The sequence below is a fragment of the Monodelphis domestica genome, chromosome 6, assembly GCF_027887165.1.
Source record: "Monodelphis domestica isolate mMonDom1 chromosome 6, mMonDom1.pri, whole genome shotgun sequence".
Lineage (NCBI taxonomy): Eukaryota > Metazoa > Chordata > Mammalia > Didelphimorphia > Didelphidae > Monodelphis > Monodelphis domestica.
Genome location: NC_077232.1, coordinates 8415001 through 8432780, shown reverse-complemented (window position 1 = coordinate 8432780; position 17780 = coordinate 8415001). Strand labels below are relative to the sequence as shown.

Genomic DNA, 17780 nt, shown 5'->3' with positions numbered 1-17780 from the left:
CTTGATGGGGCTTTGTGGTCTCTGCAGGCAGCCTCCATAGGCAAGCCGAGCTGGCGCTGTCCAGGACCCCGACCGTCCGGCAGGGGGCGCGCGCAGCCCGCGGAGGCGTTCAAGGTCGGGGCACTAAAGCGCGGGGGAGGGGGGGAGCTATCCCAAAGGGGACGGCCTGGAAGGGGAGGTAACCACGCTCCTCGGGCACCTCCCTCCTCTCCCCGCCCCCGGCGCTGCCTCTGCAGCTCAGGGGAATGCAATCTCAGTGCGGCTCCGCTGGGCAGCGGCAGCGGCGACGGGCACTTGTGGGGCACCGAAACTGGCGGTAGGATTTGGAGGCGCAAGGAGCCACCCCGGCCCAGGACAAGCTGGGGGGAAGGCGGGGCGGGCGGGGAGGGCGGGGGGGAGAGTGGGGAGCCCTCCTCTGGGCAGGGTGGGGGCGGGGGTCTGCCGCATCGGGGCGGTGCCTGCCCTGCCCTGCAACCCGAGCTGCCCCTGGTTAAAAATACCGCCCCCGGGCAGCTGGCAGTGCCCTTCAGCCCGCGGCAGCTGGCCCCGAGCCCCAGCGGGGGGCCCGTAGGAGGAGAGATAGGGAGGAGAGAAGGTTGGGGAGAGATAAGAGCTCGGCTGCCGCCGCTCGCGCCGTCTGGGAAAGCCGGAGTCGGTGTGAGCTGGGGAGGAGGCAGTGGGAGGGGAGAGGCTGTGGGAGGGGACCAGCCGTGCTCGAGGCTTTGGGGCAGGAAGGCAGGGCGGGGACCAGATTCTTCCTGGTTGGGCCCTACCAGAGATCCAGCCGAACCAGAGCGGAGACTCTCCGGAGCGGCTAGGGAACGCATCCTCGACGGCCGCCCAGACGGACTGACTGCCGCTGAACTGATCCCACTCCACGTAAGGCGACTGCGGGCTTCCCAGAACCTTTGGAACGCGGGCCCTGGCGCGGGGATCGCGTTCCCGAGACAGGTGCCCTCAGGGCACTCTAGGGTTGCGCCTTGGCTTTGGGACCCAGACATTCCCGACTTCCCAGCTCTGGGGGAGAGTTGGTGCTGCCACATAGGGCTCCCCCTTCCTGGGGGGGATCGCAGGGCAGAGGGAAGAGCTTGGGTGTGGTCCAGATCCGCGTCCTGGGAGCCCGGGAGTCCTCCGGTGCCCAGCCTGTGGGTCGGGTCTCCGGCTGAGGCTTCCCAGCCAGCCCGCACGTGCCAAGGGCCAGCGCTTTGTGCCGCCGGGTCCCTCGGGGCAGAAAGCCTGCCTGGGGGTGATGAAGAAAGAAGTCGGAATAAGGGCCTCCGGAGAAGCGCTTTTGTCCTCCCTCCCTCAGTTCCAGTCTCAGATCTAGTGCTCCACCCCACTCAGTCCATCCTCCCTCGAGTCACTGCCCTTGGGAGGACGGGAAGAGAAAAATCTGCTGCGCTCTGGGAGAGCTCAGCTGGATTCCAAGTCATTCTGCCCCTGCCATTTATTTCTTGTATGACTTTGGGCAAGTTCCTTTTGTCTCTGGGACTCCGTTTCTCTGGCTGTAAATTGAGGGGTGCTCCCTTTAGGTGTTCTTGTCCGGCTGTTAAGCTAGCCTGGGAGGGGGGAGAGGTTGGGGCAGAACGTGGGGCTTCAGAGAGGGATGGATGGGCTGGACACGCCCCCACCCCACCCCACCCCCAGTTTTGAGAGGGGATGTGGTTGTGGTTGTTGTTGGGGCTCTAGGCCCTCCGAGAGAGGTGGGCAAGGGAGGTGGCTGCGGAATTCTGGGAGCCAAGGTATGGCGTGGGAGCTGCGATGCTGGGGTTGTGAGTGCGAGGGGCAGAACATGTTGAGGACCCGGATTCTGAAAGGGAAATAGGGCTTGCTGTTCACACTGACCCCCAGTGTGGAAAGTTGGACATCTTGGGGGCAGGGCTGGGGGAGTAAGTTGGAGGCCAGGGCCAAGCAGGGAGTCCACAGTGCAGCTTAGAGGGAAGAGCTGTGAATTTGGGTGAAGAAAACCTGGGTGCTGCGACTTCCTATCTGTGTGTCCTTAGGCAAGTCCTTTCCCTTCTCTCTGTGGCGGCTCCTCTGGAAAGTATGAGGTCTGGAGCAGCCACTCTAGCTTAAAGTCCTCTACTGGGACTGGGGTGAGGGGAGCACAGGTCCCCTGGACCCGAGGGAGAAGCTGGGGCACCCTGAGGTGGGGTCTTGTGGAGGGGGGTAGGCTTCGAAGGATCAGCCTGGCTGGGTTGTATATCTTGAAGCTGGGGCTGGAGGGGAGCTGGGGACTCAGGCGCCTGGGTTCTGGGAAAGCAGCAGAGAAATTGAGAGGGGGACCCTCTAGGCAGGCGTTCAGAGGGGAGTGGGAGATGGAGGCAGGAGAGGGCACCAGGAGGGCTGCAGGGTTCTGAGCAGGGAGCCGGTCTGGACTCTTGTCCCTCCCTTGCCTCTCCAGGATGACAGAAGAGATCATCACCCCTGTGTACTGCACAGGGGTGTCTGCCCAAGTGAAGAAGCAGCGGGCCAAAGATTTGGGCCTGGGCAGCCATGAGAACAGCATTAAGTACCTGGGCCAGGACTATGACCAGCTCCGGTCCCAGTACCTGCAGGCTGGGGTCCTGTTCCAGGACGAGACCTTTCCCCCTTCTCCCCATTCCCTGGGCTTCAAGGAACTGGGGCCCAACTCCTCCAAAATCTATGGCGTTAAGTGGAAAAGGCCCACGGTGAGTGGGGCCCTCAGGGAGGGGCAGAAGGAGAGTTGGGGCGGGGGGCCGGGCAAGGCCAGGTACCTGGGGGTCCTGGGGGGCAGGCAGGGCAGCTCTGCAAGGAAGACAAAGTCCCCGGAGAGCCAAGACCCCTCAGTTCTCTGCTTCTGTGTTGTAGGAACTTCTTTCAAACCCCCAGTTTATCGTCGACGGGGCCACCCGAACTGACATTTGTCAGGGAGCACTGGGTAAGCCTGCTCCCCGGCCCTCTTCTCTCCCCCACTCCCTTCCCTCCCTCTTGCAAGTGAGGACAAGCTCCGATTATCATCTTCAGAGCTGGTTTGCCCAGATTCCTGGGTCTTTTCTGTAACTGTGGGGGTGTTGGGAGAGGAACTGCGGTTTTCTCTGGCTTGGGGTACAGTGGGCACTGCCCAGCCTTGCTTGTCCCCTGCCCTGCTCTTCTGGTGGGAGAAGCAGGCTCTGATGGCTGGTGTCCCTCGCAGGAGACTGCTGGCTTCTGGCAGCCATCGCATCCATCACCCTGAATGAGCCCATCTTGCACCGGGTGGTACCCCATGGGCAGAGCTTCCAGGATGGCTATGCTGGCATCTTTCATTTCCAGGTGAGGCTGGCGGGGGGGGGGGGCGCCTGGCCTTGGAGGGGAGGGGGACTCGATGGTTTATTCTGGGTAGAAGGCACAGTTTAGATAAGACCGAACCCTCTCTTCCCAGAAGGCTCAAGGTCTTGCAGGGGAGATGAAAGAGACCATAGTTACTTGAACCCAAGCCTCCATTGTAAGTGCAGAGGTGAGCTCAGCCAGTGGGATGAGGAATTCCGGGGGAGATGGGAACATTGTGTGGAGGGAGCACTCACTGTGCTGGCCTCTAGAGAGGCATGAGGCCTCAGGGTGCTCACAGTCTGCTGGAGGAAGAAGATAACAAGCCCACCCCACAGCCACAAAACAGTGATGCCTACTGTGTGCTGGGGATTTTACGACCATACAGCAGACATGGATTCAGCGCCTACTGCGTGCAGGGAATTTCACTATTCATTAGGAGAATGACAGGATTTAGAGGAATAATAGTTTCATTTCTTCTTCTTAGTGTTTTATTTGAGATAGATCACTGTCAGTTCCCATGATGCCTCCAATCTGTAATAGCAATCTTTGCTGGTACCCAGTGGCCAGATGTGACTCCTGGATTGCAAGTGAAAGGGGAGAAAAAAGGAAGTCAGATGCCCTGGGCTCTAATCATTGCGGATGCTACTTAACTATCTGTGTGACATCGGGCAAGTCTCTTAACCTCTCTGAGCCTTGGTTTCCTCATTTGTAAAATGAGAACTTGGGGCCATCTAGGTGGGTCCCTTCCAGCTAGAAATCCATGTTCATCACTTCTCTCTTGTGAGGGGAGAGGCATTTTTATTTAGCGTGTCCTCGGGAGTCTGCTTTGGGTCCTTTGCAAATCTGGTGACCCTGCTATCTTTGCTTTTGTCATTGATAAAATGCAGAAAGTGGGAGGGAGTGCCAGGGGCAGAGCGTTGGGGCACTTCACAGCAGACCCTTTTTCTAGCTAACATTTATTTTTTCAAAATTTTATTTATTTTTTAAAAAACCTTTACTTTTACCTATGTATTGCTTCTAAGGGAATAGGGTGGTAAGGGCTAGGCAATGGGGGTCAAGTGACTTGCCCAGGGTCACACAGCTAAGAAGTGTCCGAGGCCAGATTTGAACCCAGGACCTCCCATCTCTAGGCCTGCCTCTATCCACTGAGCCACCCAGTTTCCCCCTCTAGCTAACATTTTAAAAAAGTTATTTACTTATTTCAGTTTCATGAAGAAACAATTTCTGACTTTTTTGGATTCATATTTTCTCCCTCCCCTTGCCCACCAGGACAGTAAAGATTCTGATATAGTTTCTATCAGTTCTAGCAGCCATTACACCATTAGTGGCCACCCTCTGGGTCCTGCTGTTTCATCTGTTCCTCACGGCTGGTATCTCTAGAATCTTTCTATCCATGGGAAAAGCCTGGAACCCTTTGCTGAATGTGTAGCTCTCTCTTGATTTTGCCAGGCTAGTAAACCTGTCAGAAAGGAAGTAACAAAGAGGATTCTGCTGTTCTTGATGAAGCCCTGCTGCTCTGAGGTCACTGCTTCCTTTTCTAAATGTACACATGGCATCCCTTTAGTCAAGCATTCTAGGATCTTGCCAAGAATCGAAGTCTCAGAAGCTCCTTGCTGGCTCTTCCCTTTTTGCATGAATTGCTCTTCTGGAGTATTTCTCAAAGGGCAGGATGGTGACTTAGCAGTCATCTGCTTCTGTGTGGGGGTGAGGCTGCTTGAGCAGCATTTGGATTGCTTCCTCCCCCTTGTCATAACCAGATCTTTAGGCTTTAGGGACACTTAACCTCACAAAGCCAATTCCTGGTGTGGTGGACTAGGGATCAGAAACCTTAGCCTTGGTTTTGTGACCTTGGGCAAGTCCTTTCCCTTGAACTTCGGTTTCTTTCTCTGTAAAATAAGGATCCCAAGATCTGAATCACTTTAATGGGTTATGTCTGGGGAAAGTGCTGGGTAAGCCTCTCCTGGAATTTCTCAGGTGACTCATCTCCAGGGCCTGGGTCAATCAGAGGACATTGCTGTAGGGTAGGACTCACCTTATGCTGTGGAGATGATGTCCACAGTTATTAGATCCTCCCCATTGCCCAAGGCACTGAAAGGTGATTATTTTTTAAACCCTCAACTTCCCTCCTAGAATCAATACTGTGTGTTGGTTCTAAGGCAGAAGAGCGGTCAGGGCTGGGCAATGGGGGTGAAGTCACTTGCCCAGGGTCACCCAGCTAGGAAGTGTCTGAGGTCAGATTTGAACCCAGGACCTCTCATCTATAGATCTGGCTCTCAATCTACTGAGTCACCTAGCTGCCCCCCACTGAATGATCTTGTTGCTTGGCTGGGGAGAACATGGATGGATGCCCTCCTCTTTCTCCTCCTGTGCTTCCTCAGTTCTCAAATTGGTCTTTTGCCCTTTGAGGCCTCCCATCCAACTTTTTCTTTGCTCCCTGACCACTTGGTATCCAAGAGGACCTTCTACCCTCTTTGGTTGAATGAGTGCTTATCTCAAAGTCAGGAGCCTTGAATTCAAGTTCTGATTCTGAGACTCACTAAACCTGTAACTTTGGGCTCTTCACTTGTACTATCTGAGCCTCAGTTTCTTTATTTGTAAAATGGGGATACTAAAAATTACTTGCTCCAGGCAGTGAGTTCAGCCCCCCCCCCCTTTTTTTTTTTATCAAATCAGAGAACTCATCTTTGTGGTGGCTCCCTTATCTGGTCTTATAGTTTCAATTTTCTATGCAAGTAGCTCCCAAATTCTGTGCAGCCAGTCCAAGATTCCAGTCTTTCGCTGCCAAGTGCCCGATGGACACAGAGGCATCTCAACTGCAATTGTCTAATCTGGACTTTCCAGTTATCGTTGGGGGTCGCCATCCTGCCAGTCTTCCTTGTTGGGAGCATCGGCAAGTCCCCAATCGAGTCCGTTGCCATGAGCCATTGATTCTTACTGGTCCTCTCCTCTCTGTTCACACAGCCGCCAGTCTGGCTTGGGCCTCTCATCACCTCTCATCTAGACTGTTACAATCATCTCCTAATCCGCTTCCCTCTCCGGGTTATCATCCTTTAAAACAATTCCCGTTTCTACAAATCTGAGCATCGGGGCAGTCGGTGCAGCGTCCGGCCCGCCAGGGCGTGTGGAGGGGCCCATTTTCCTCTCAGTCCCAGCAGCTTCTTTGTCACTTTCCCAACTTTCCCTTTTGATCGTTCCCTGGACATGGTGGGGGCTCTTGATCTTGTATACTATTTCCTTGGTGCCGCTGCCGACTTCCCTTTGCGTCAGTCAGAACAAGTCGGTCTTTCTGAGCTTCTCTGGATTCTTCCTGTGACTTTCACAGGCCACACCTTGTTCAGCCATCCATTAGCCTAATGGGTGGGCATTGCTGAGGCCATCTCCCCTGTTCCCTGATTGTTTCTAAGGGAACTCCTTGAATACCTGGTGTTGCAAGCCCAGCTCCCCTCAGCCTTTCTGGGCTGACTTCCCATTGTTCTCCTAATCCAACTCTCATCTAGCCTTGCCAACTTGCAATTCCCCCTCCTTGACAGCTTGACTTATCCAGGGCCATGCATCGAGCAAGTGTCTAAGGCTGGATTTGAACTCGGGTCTCTGCCTATAGACCCAGCACTCTATCCAGTGGACCACCAAGTTGCCTAGGTGTATTAGTATGATGTACAAATGAACAAGTTATATATCAACAAAGAAAAATATAAAGACTATAAAGGTATTTTTTTTAACCTCTTCTGTCTTGGAGTCAATACTGTGTATTGGTTCCAAGGCAGAAGAGTGGTAAGGGCTAGGCAGTGGGGTTAAGTGACTTGTCCAGGGTCACACAGCTGGGAAGTGTCTGAGGTCACATTGGAACCCAGGACCTCCTGTCTCTAGGCCTGACTCCATCCACTGAGCCACCCGGCTGCCCCCGGTAATTTTGTGTGTGTGTGTGTGAGAGGATGTGCCAGCAGCTCGAGGAGACTGGGGAAGGCTTCATGAAGGAGGTGGCATTTGCGATGGCCTTTGAAAAGAAACTAGAGAATGCATATCAGAGAATGCATTCTAGGCCTCAGGGCCTGGGAGAGAAGCTGGGGGAAAGGCCGCTTAATATGCTGATAGAAGGGCAGGACGGAGCCAGGCTCTAGAGAGCTTTCAGTGGGCAACAGGAGTTTATATTTGATCCTAGAGTCACTAGAAAGGCAGCTGGGTGGCTCAGTGGACGGAGAGCCAGGCCTAGAGACGGGAGGTCCTGGGTTCCAATCTGGCCTCAGACCCTTCCCAGCTGTGTGACCCTGGGCAAGTCACTTAACTCTATTCGCCTGCGTTTTCTCATGTGTAAAATGAGCCGGAGAAGGAAATGGCCAAACACTGCAGGATCTTCAGCCGATGGGATCCTCTAGACAGGACTGAACCATAACAGAAGAGTTCACTGAGCAGGGCTGGTCTGGTCTGCTGCGGGAAATCACCCCGAGGGGGGGGGAAGGTCCCTTTGAGGTGGGGGAGACCCGTTGGGAGCCAGGGGCGGGGTCTAGGCAGAGGTGGTGAGCCCAGCTGGAAGGGAGTGCAGAGGCTGGCCCAGGGGTTGCCTGTGGCCTGTGCAAGTGGGAGGAGGGGGAGGCGGATCACCATGGACCAGGCCTGCCCTTATGAGGGCTCCCTGGGGGGAGGGGGGAGGGGGAGGGGGACCAGGAGGCTGGGCTGAGGTAGAGGAGGGTCTCCTGGGAAGGGTGGTGAGAGGACAGGAGGATCATGGGGGAATTGCCAGGTAAGCCCGAGGCAGTTGAGCACCCCTTTATCCTCCGGGCCCAGGGCTCCTTGGGGGTGGGCTGTGCAGATCGCCCCGACCGCCGCTTCTCTCCCCCAGCTGTGGCAGTTCGGGGAGTGGGTCGACGTGGTCGTGGACGACCTGCTGCCCACCAAGGACGGGAAGCTGGTCTTCGTGCACTCGGCCCAAGGCAACGAGTTCTGGAGCGCCCTGCTGGAGAAAGCCTACGCCAAGTAAGTGGGCCCTGCACCCTGCTCGCAGGCGGGCTCCCCCTGGGCGCCGCGGAGAGACACCCTGAGCCCCTGGCCGTCTTGTCCCCCAGGGTGAATGGCAGCTACGAAGCCCTGTCGGGGGGCAGCACGTCGGAGGGCTTCGAAGACTTCACGGGAGGCGTCACCGAGTGGTTCAATCTCAGGAAGCCTCCTCAGGATCTCTACCAGATTATTCTGAAGGCCCTGGAGCGGGGGTCCCTGCTGGGCTGCTCCATCGACGTGAGTCTTCTACCCCTGGCTCCGCCCTCCTTTCAGCCCCACTTTTGTTGTCCCTTTTACTTTATTTTCCAAAGAAGCATGTATTTTCCCTCTCAACCTCCCCCCATTGAGAAGAAAAACAAAACCCGGGCCACAAATGGCCATAGGACAGTTCCCCTGTCTCATGCCCCCTCCCCTCCCCCTCCCCTCTGTCCAGGGGAGAGCGCTGCCTTCCTCAGGGAATTCTGGGGGCCGCCCAGCCTGTCGTACCCTCCCGTCCTACTCTGGGTTCTGCTCACGCCCTTTTGGATCAGTTCATACAAGTCCCGGGTTTCTTCCTTGTTTGCAGCCCAATCCCCCTCCTTTCTCAGTGGGCGGGCACCCTCCTCTCCCCCAAAAAGAGAAGCCCAGAAGCACTTTAGTGCCTTGGCTCCTCCTCTTTCCCGGTAGACGACCTCTTTTCCTTAGGATTCCTCTCCTGAACGCTGCACTATGTCTCCACTTTTCAGGTTTATAGCTTTTGCTTTGCCCTCATTCCCCCAAGTCTCCTCCCCGGCTCCCCTCCCAAGAAAGTCATCCTTTGTTATTGGGTTTTTAACCCTCACCTTCTCCTAGAATCGGTCCTGGGTCTTGGTTCCAATACAGAAAAGCCATAAGACCTAGGCCATGGGGGTTAAGTGACTTACCCAGGGTCACCCAGCTAGGAAGTGTCTGAGGCCAGATTGCAACCCAAATCGTCCTGCCTCCTGGCTCTATCCACTGAGCCGCCTAATTGCCCCCAGGGCCTTGTTTAAGAGGCTGTTCAGCCCCACTAATCACCAGTCACCGACTCTGTGAGGGGTCTCCTAGGCCATCCAGACCAACTCACTTTTGAATGGGATTTCCCTCTAGAGCAGAGGTGGCAAGTGACCCTCTAGGTTGGGTCTAGCGATCTTGGGGGACGTCTATCTCATGACTACCTTTTGTCCTCTGAACTGCTCTCTGGTCTCTCTTTTCTTAGCTAACCCCCCCCCATCTCAATGAGCCTACCACACCCTCAGGTGTTATCTACACTGGCCCCACCTACATTAGTATTTCCAAAATGGATTGTTTGAACTTTTGCTTAGTCTTCCCTTTAACATTTTATTTTATGCTGTTAGACCAGGTTTTCTAGCCTGTCAAAACAATTTTGGATTGGCCCTATCGTCTCGTGTGTTAGCTTGCCCTCCCAGTTTTGTATTTTCTGCAGATTCGAAGAGAATGCCATCTGTGCCTTCGTCCAGAAATCCTAGGTGGCACGGGGCCAAGGATAGGGCCTGGGGGCCCTCCCTTTTGCCACTTGCCACTGAATCATTAATGACTACCCTTAAGAGAATGTTTATTGTTCTCTTAGTTTCCCTCATTTCCTTCTGCACTTTTTTCCCTTCTTAAACAATTTTTAAAAATTACATATAAAAACAATAAAAAAAATTAAAGCCCCCTTATCTCCTGTCTTAGGATCTATACCAAATAGTTTGGTTTCGAGATAGAAGAGTGGTATGGGCTAGGCAATTAGGGTTAAATGACTTGCCTAGAGTTGCACTGCCAGAAGTGTCTTAAGCCAGATTTGAACCCAAGTCTTCCCAGCTCCTGGACTGGAGCTCTAACCAGTGAGCCACCTAGCTGCCCCTAAAAACAATTTGAAAACAAGTTCCAAATTCTCTTCCTACCTCCCCCATCCCTTCCCTATTGAGAAAGGCAAACAATTCAATATAAGTTATACATATGCAGTCAGGCAAAACATTCCCATATTAATCATATCCTGAAAGAAAACATAGAATTCTCTTCCCCCTCCAACCAAGAAAAATGGAAGTTTAAAAAAATCTGCTTTGATCTGTGTTCAGACTTCAATGCTTTCCCTGGAGGGGGATGGCATTTTTCATCAGGAGACCTTCAGTATTGTCTTGGAGCATTGTAATGATCAGAATAGCTGTCATTCCCAGTGGATCATTGTACACAGTATTGCCGTCACTGTGTACAATGTTCTCTTGGTTTTACTAGTTTCACTTTGTATCAGTTCATTTAAGTCTTTTCAGGCTTTTCTGAATCCATCTTGCTTATCATTTCCTTTAGCACATTCATATATGATATATTGTAAGATTTAAATTAGGTTTGACTCAATATGAATTATAAAAGTGGTCGCCATTTATAAAATATTAGCCCCTGAGTCTAAAATGACTGAGTAGCTTTTATTTATAATGAAGAAGAGATATTGAAAGTGGGAATGTAGGAAGGAGGCAGAACCTTGTCTAGCCTACTAGCTTAAATGCTGATCTAGTGAAGTCTGGCTCAGTCCCTGGCAAGAGCTCCCTCAAGTCCCAATTTCCACGTGGAAGTCCTGGTAATCCTCATTCAGAGTTCCACCAACACAGAATGACTCCAAGGAAAAGTGTGTCTCTACAGCTCTACTCACCAATGCAGAATCCAAGGGAAGAGTCTCTCCAAAAGCCAAGGCAGGAATGTCTGTAACGAGTCTCTCCAAAAACCACGAAGGAAAGACCCCAGACCATGTTGGTCTCTTCTTTTATATCCCTTTTTCTATGCCACTTCCTGTCTCTTCTCCCTCTTTATAGGAATCAGTTGCAGTCCCCCAATTTGCTAGCACTGCCCAAGGGGAGAGCAGTGCTTGTGGCCTTTGGGGGTGTGAACTAGTAAGTGACTTGTGAGCTCTCTTACCTAATGGTTAGCTAGCTACTAAGGATGCTCCGATGCGCAAAAAAGGATGGTTACTTTTAAGTTCTTGATTTGATTAACTAAAAATAGACAAAGGGAGAGTTAATTCTATCTTCATAATATCCTGTATGTAATACCCATGTATTCCATCATAGCAGTATACCAACCCTTGTTTCCGTCACTACCCAATTGACAGGCATCCCCTCAGTTTCTATTTTTTTCTGCATCTTCCTACACGCTTCTCTGATTTCCTCATATTCTTTATTTCTTCTTGGCCAATAGTATTCCATTCCATTCCTAAACTGCAGGTCCCCCCCCTCCACCCCCCTTATGTCCTAGTTAAGGGCCAGCATTCCCTTCATTTTCAGTTAAGGCTGCTGTGAATATTCTGATATTCTGTCTTTGATGTCCTTTGATGCCCACTCATCAGATCAGAAGTTCACTCCCATTTTTTGGATACCACTACATAGGTAGCCAGACCATTTAGATCCATTGACAGCTCTACCAAGAGACACAATGTTGCTGTCTTCCTCCAACTCCACCCAATCCCTTCCTTTATTTATTTATTTATTTGTTTGTTTATTTGATTTAATTAGTTAATTTAGAACATTATTCCTTGGTTACAATAATTACATTATTTCCCTACCTCCCCTCCACCCACCCTTCCTGCAGCTGATTCACGATTTTGTTGGGTTTTACACAGGTCCTTGATCAGAACCTGTTTCCATGTTGTTGATGTTTGCACTAGGGTGATCATTTAGAGTCTCCATCCCCAACCATATCCCCTCAACCCATGTGATCAAGCAGTTGCTTTTCTTTGTCCACCCAATCCCATATAACATTAACGATGTGCATTTTCTGTCATTTTTCCCAAGTTGTTGGATGGGAGGTACAGCCAGCAAGTTGTAATTTAAATTTCTGCTCTTGCTCTTGATTTGGAGCCCGTGGCCATGGGGCTGTTGGTAGTTTCTCGTTGTTTGGGGGCATTCTTTTGAAAACCATTTCTTCCTATCCTTTGACTGCTTATATTTTGGGTGACCACCTTTTCCAAATGTTCCTTAACTATACCTGAATAATAAAATGAACAGTTTTGCTAGGAATGATTGTCATGCTTTCACTGGGCTGTAGTTTGCCGATTGCCTTCCCTTCTTTTTTGGGTAAACGCAGACATTTGCCCCTTCAGAGTCCTGTGGCATTGCCATGTTCTGTACCTTCCTTCTTCCCATATCACCTACCACCAGTGACTCAACCATCATCTCTCAAAGGTGGGCTTCACGTTGGGCTTGAATTCTTCATGGGCAGACAGATGCTCTGTGCCTGTTGTCTTACCCTATTAGCCATTTCTGTTCTGTCCTTTCCTGTTCAGGCATCATTCTCCGTGGCAGGGAAAATAAAAGTATAATTAAAAAAAAAGCAACCAAAGCAAAATAAACAATTTAGCAAGTTCTGCTACCATTGGGATGTTGGTTTCCTAGAACAGTATGCCAATCTCTTCATTGATTCTCCTTCTTTCCTCAGTATACCTTAAAAACAAACTAACAAACAACCCAATTTCCCCCCTTTTTTTCCCCTTAGATTTTCTTACCAGGATCCACTCTTTCCAAGGTTTAACGCTTCCTTTCTCCACTAGACCCCCTCCTTTACTAATTATGTAGGCTTCTGCCAGGCTTTTAGACATTCATCCTGTTACTTGATTGGGCTTCTATCTTCTGTTTGTGCGTGTAAGAATCTAAGCTGCTAGGTGAGCTCTCTGTGCATCCACATGAGTCCCTTTGGACTATTTTTTCTCTAGGTTGTTAGAATAACTTCTCTTTATGTCTTTGGAATTTTATTCCAGTCTATGCTATCCTTCCTAGCCTTTCCCTGAGCCCTTTGAAGTCCCCAAACCCAGAATGTTTGCTAGACTGTACTTAGCTAGCTGTACCCAGTTTTCATCTCCACTAGCATGGATTCCAAGCTAGGAAGTTCCCATTTCCCCAAGGTTTCCATGATTTCTGCTTTTACAACCAACTCATCCCTGGAGCCAGACACACAATAGCCATATAAGTAGTTCTTATGTCTTCTTTCACCTTAAAAAAAAGTTTTCTTTTCTCCCAATTACATGTAAAACAAATTTTGAGTTCCAAATTCTTTTTTGTACCCTCCCTCACTTCTTCCTTCCCTCCCGCCCTTCTCCTGTCCCTGAGATGATAAGAAATAGGAGGTAGATTTTACGTAGGCAGTCATGCAAGACATTTTTCCATACTGGTCATTTTGTGGAAGAGATCTCAAAAAAAGGTGAATTCCAGTATAGTTCAGTCTGCATTCAGATTCCCTGGATTCTTTCTCTGAGGGCAGTTGGCATTTTTCATCATGAGTCTTTGGGATTTTCGTGGATCATTGCATTGTTGAGAATATGAGGTCATTCACAGTTATTTGTCAAAAAAACACTGCTGTCACTATGTAAAATGTTCTGTTCTGCTCACTTCATTTTGCATCAGTTCATAGGAGTTTTTCTAGGATTTTTGATGATCTTCTGGTTTGTCATTTTTTTTGGCACAACAGTATTCCATTACGAGCACATAACACAACTTGTTCAGCCATTCCCCAATTGATGGACAACTCCTCAGTTTCCAATTCTTTGCCACCTCAAGAAGAGCTGCAGTACATGCCTTTGTACAGCTAGGTCCTTTTCCTTTTTTTTTCTCCTTGGGATATAGACCTAGTCGTGGTGCTTCTCCCACTTTTGAAGGAGGAAATGATCATTAAGGCAGAGAGACGGACAGACACACAGACTGTTCGAAAGAGTGTCCAGAGAGGGTGAATGTTCGAGAGACAGAAAGAGGAGAGAGTGTGCAAACTCGAGCAATTATCCAGAAAATTGGATTCTTCTAGCCAAGTCATGGGATCCTGGGAATTAGGGCTGGAGAACCTTCAGACCCCATCTAGCCCCAACCTTCAGCCCAACTTCTTTCCTTCCTATCCGAGGCCCCAGAGAGCTGCGAGCAGGGCCTGACTAGAGGAGGCAGGGTCTAGCACTGGAGAGAAAGATCATTCCTTTCCCGTCCCTAGATCACCAGCGCCTTTGACATGGAAGCTGTCACCTTCAAGAAACTGGTGAAAGGCCATGCCTACTCTGTGACTGGGGCCAAGCAGGTAACAGCAATCCTGGGAAGGGCCAGAGAATTGGGGTGCGAGTCCCACTCTAGGCCAGGGCTGGGTTTGGAGAACCCTCTGGGAGGAGGACCCCAATTCTTTCTAAGGGGGACAGGCAGGTCTGCTCCTTTGGAGTTCGTCTGCCTTGTCTGGTTAGTGACAAGGAGTGATTGGGGGCTGGAGGGAGGCTGACCCAGGAGGGAAGGCAGGGACCCTGCTGACTGGGATTTGGGGTCATAGGTGCAGTGTCGGGGCTACTCGGTGAACCTGATTCGAATACGGAACCCATGGGGTGAGGTGGAATGGACAGGGGCCTGGAGTGACAGGTGAGGACTGACTAATGGGCCCCACCCTGCCAGGTTACCTGGCCCAATGTCCAGGGACTCCTCAATCATTCGGTCCCTCGTTCGTTCCTTCAGTGAACACTTATTCTGCACCTACTGTATGCGTAGCATTGAGCTGAACATTGGAGATCTAATTGAGGTTTGGTTAAGACCTAGCCTCTGCCTTCAGGGAGCTTCTCGTCTAACAGGGAAAGAAAACAGAGTTTTTTTTTCTGTCTCTTGTTATGCCTAAATAAATGTAAACACGTGAACGTTTCTCCGCCAAGGACAGAAAAAGGGGATCCCTCTGTAAGCACCCACCTTCCCCCCAAAGCTAGTTCTTTCAGGCTGTTACAATTGGACAAGGCCATCCCAAGGCCGCCTTGCTCTTCTGGGCACCTCGGACCCCGATGTTCCCTGCAAAGTTCTTGATATTTGGAGACGAAACACTTTTCCATCCACATTTTTCTCAGCGGCCTCTGCTTGCTCCCAACCCCTCTCCCTCGAGGGCGAATCTGAGCTTTGTCTTGACCACTCGGGACAGGGACTGAGATGAATCTTTGTGTTTGGGGGTGGGTGCTTGCTAGGACTGGGGTCCATGGGGTGTTTAGGGCGGATTCCCCGCCAGCCCTTGGGCCTAGGGGTGCTGGGCCCCCGGTGTGCCCATCTGACCCTCTGGTGGGAACTTCCTTTCAGTTCCCCTGAATGGAACCAGATAGATCCCTCTGATCGAGAGAAGCTCCGAATCAAGATGGAAGACGGGGAGTTCTGGTGAGTATAATGGGGACGTGGACAAGCAGGCAAACTTAGATCTCAGGAGTCCCCCTCCCTAATGTCCTCGAGCTCTCCCCCAAGACCTCACAGTACTGCTTCTCTGTCCCAGGGGAGCACAGGAAGGCTATTAGAACATGGGTCAGAGTGTCAGAGCTGGGAAGGACCTCATTAGAACATAGAACATGGGTTGTTCGAAATAGGAGAGAGCTTAGAACATAGAACGTACAAGCTGGAAAGGTCCCTTTAACATATCCTATAGCTGACTTTCTTGACTTTTTCATGTTAAGAATTCCTTGGGCAGTCTGGGGAAGTCAGTGGATCCCTTCTCAAAATCCTGTTGTCAGATGCAGAAAGGAAAATATAGGACTACAGAGGAAACCGATAACATGGAAATGTTTAAAAAAAATTCTTGGACTCCAAGTTGGGAAACCTTAACAGAGACCAATCCTAGAATTAAAAAAATTTTTTTTTAAATTAATTTATTTTTGGTTACATTAAAATTCCCAGGTATCTCCCTCCCTTCTCTCTCCTCACGAGAGAAGGCATCTCTTGACCAAAGGAAAAAAATGTACATATAAGCCATGTTTTTTATATTTCTAGTTATCTGTTCTTTCTCTGGAGGTGAATAACATTTCTAAGTTCTATAGACAATAATCCTGTAGCAGCATATAATGTTGTCTTGGTCCTCCCCATTTTGCTTTTCATAATTTCATGTGAGTCCTTCCGTGTTTTTTCATTTCTTGTGGTGCATTAGTATTCCATCACAATCCTATGCCACAACTTGTTCAGCCATTCTCTGCTTGATGGACAGCCATCCCCTCAGTTCCTAATTCTTTGCTGCCACAAAGCGAGCTGCTATAAATATTTTAGAACATGGAGGTTCTTTTCCTGATCACCTTGGGAAACAGATGAACAATGATATTGCTGGACCGAAGGGGATACACAGTTTTTTAACTTTCTGGGCATAATTCCAGATTGCTCTCCAAAATGGTTGGATCAGGGCACAGTTCCAGTTCCACCAACAATGTATTTAGTGTCCCCATTTTTCCATATTCTCTTCAACATTTGTCATTTTACCCTTTTATCATGTTAACCAGTCTCGTAGATGTGTTTTTCATTTGCATGCCTGTAGGTAATGATTTAGAGCATTTTTTCATATAATTATACAAAGCTTTGATTTTCTTTATCACAAAGGAGTCTCTTCATATCTTTTGACCATTTATCATTCAGGAAATGGCTTATATCCTTATAAATATGACAGTTCTCTATATATTTTAGATAACAGAGCTTTATCTGAGAAACTATTGAAAATTTTTTCCCCTTAATTTTCTTCTTTCCTTCTAATTTTGACTATGTGAGATTTATTTGTACAAAATCTTTTAAATTTGATGTAATCAAATTTTTACATCTCACAATGCTCTCTATCTCTTGTTCCCTATTCTTAAGTTCATCTCTGATTCATAAATCTGATAGGTAATACGTTCTCTTCCAATTTGCTTATATCTCCCTTTATGTCTAGTCATGTATCCATTTTGATCTCTTCTCAGTAAATGGTGTAAGATATTTTCTAGTTTCTGCCAAACTGTCTTCCAATTTTCCCAACAATTTTTTTATACCAAAGTGAATTCCTATTCCCAAAACTTGGATCTTTACTTTTCTCAAATACAAGATTACTATAACCTCTTACTACTGTTTGTTGTATATCTGTTCTGTTGCTCTGATCTGCCTTTCTGTTTCATAGCCAGTACCACATAGTTGTGATTATTTACCTTAATATGGTGAAAATCTAATACTTCTAAACCTCCTTTCTTTATATTTTTTTCATTAATTCCTTTGATACTCTTGACTTTTTGTTCTTCAATTTTGCAATTGTTTTTTTCTAGCTCAATAAAAGAGTTTTTTTTTTAAACCCTTACCTTCTGTCTTGGAGTCAATACTGTGTATTGGTTCCAAGGCAGAAGAGTGGTAAGGGCTAGGCCATGGGGGTCAAGGGACTTGCCCAGGGTCACACAGCTAGGAAGTATCTGAGGCCAGATTTGAACCTGGGACCTCCGGGCTCTAGACCTGGCTCTCAATAAAATAGTTTATTTGGGATGGCATTGAATTGGTTGATTAGTTTAGGTAAGATTATCATTGTAATCATTAGCTCCACCCTCCTATGAACAATGACTATTTCTCCATTATTTAAATCTGATTTAATTTATATAAAAAGTACTTCATAATTATGTTTGTGTAGTTGCTGGATTTGTTTTGACAGTAAACCCTAAAACTTTAAAAAGGGGGAAACTGAGGCCCTGAGAATTCAAGTGACTCTATTAGGGTCATGGAAGAAGTTAGTGGCACAGTTAGGATTTGACCCCAGATCCCAAGCTCTTT

The 17780-nt window shown here is 49.2% G+C and overlaps 1 protein-coding gene across 1 annotated transcript in view; it reads left to right on the top strand.

Annotated features, from left to right (window-relative positions):
• The first annotated feature begins 777 nt into the window (after window positions 1-777).
• CAPN1 (calpain 1) overlaps window positions 778-17780 on the top strand; it is a 30357-nt gene continuing 13354 nt past the window's right edge. The window contains exons 1-9 of the mRNA XM_056801368.1: window positions 778-879; window positions 2405-2672; window positions 2833-2902; window positions 3158-3276; window positions 8111-8244; window positions 8334-8502; window positions 14224-14307; window positions 14548-14633; window positions 15327-15401. Of these exons, the coding sequence (XP_056657346.1) occupies window positions 2406-2672; window positions 2833-2902; window positions 3158-3276; window positions 8111-8244; window positions 8334-8502; window positions 14224-14307; window positions 14548-14633; window positions 15327-15401 (1004 nt within the window). The 5' untranslated portion in view covers window positions 778-879; window position 2405. The remainder of the gene's footprint in view (window positions 880-2404; window positions 2673-2832; window positions 2903-3157; window positions 3277-8110; window positions 8245-8333; window positions 8503-14223; window positions 14308-14547; window positions 14634-15326; window positions 15402-17780) is intronic.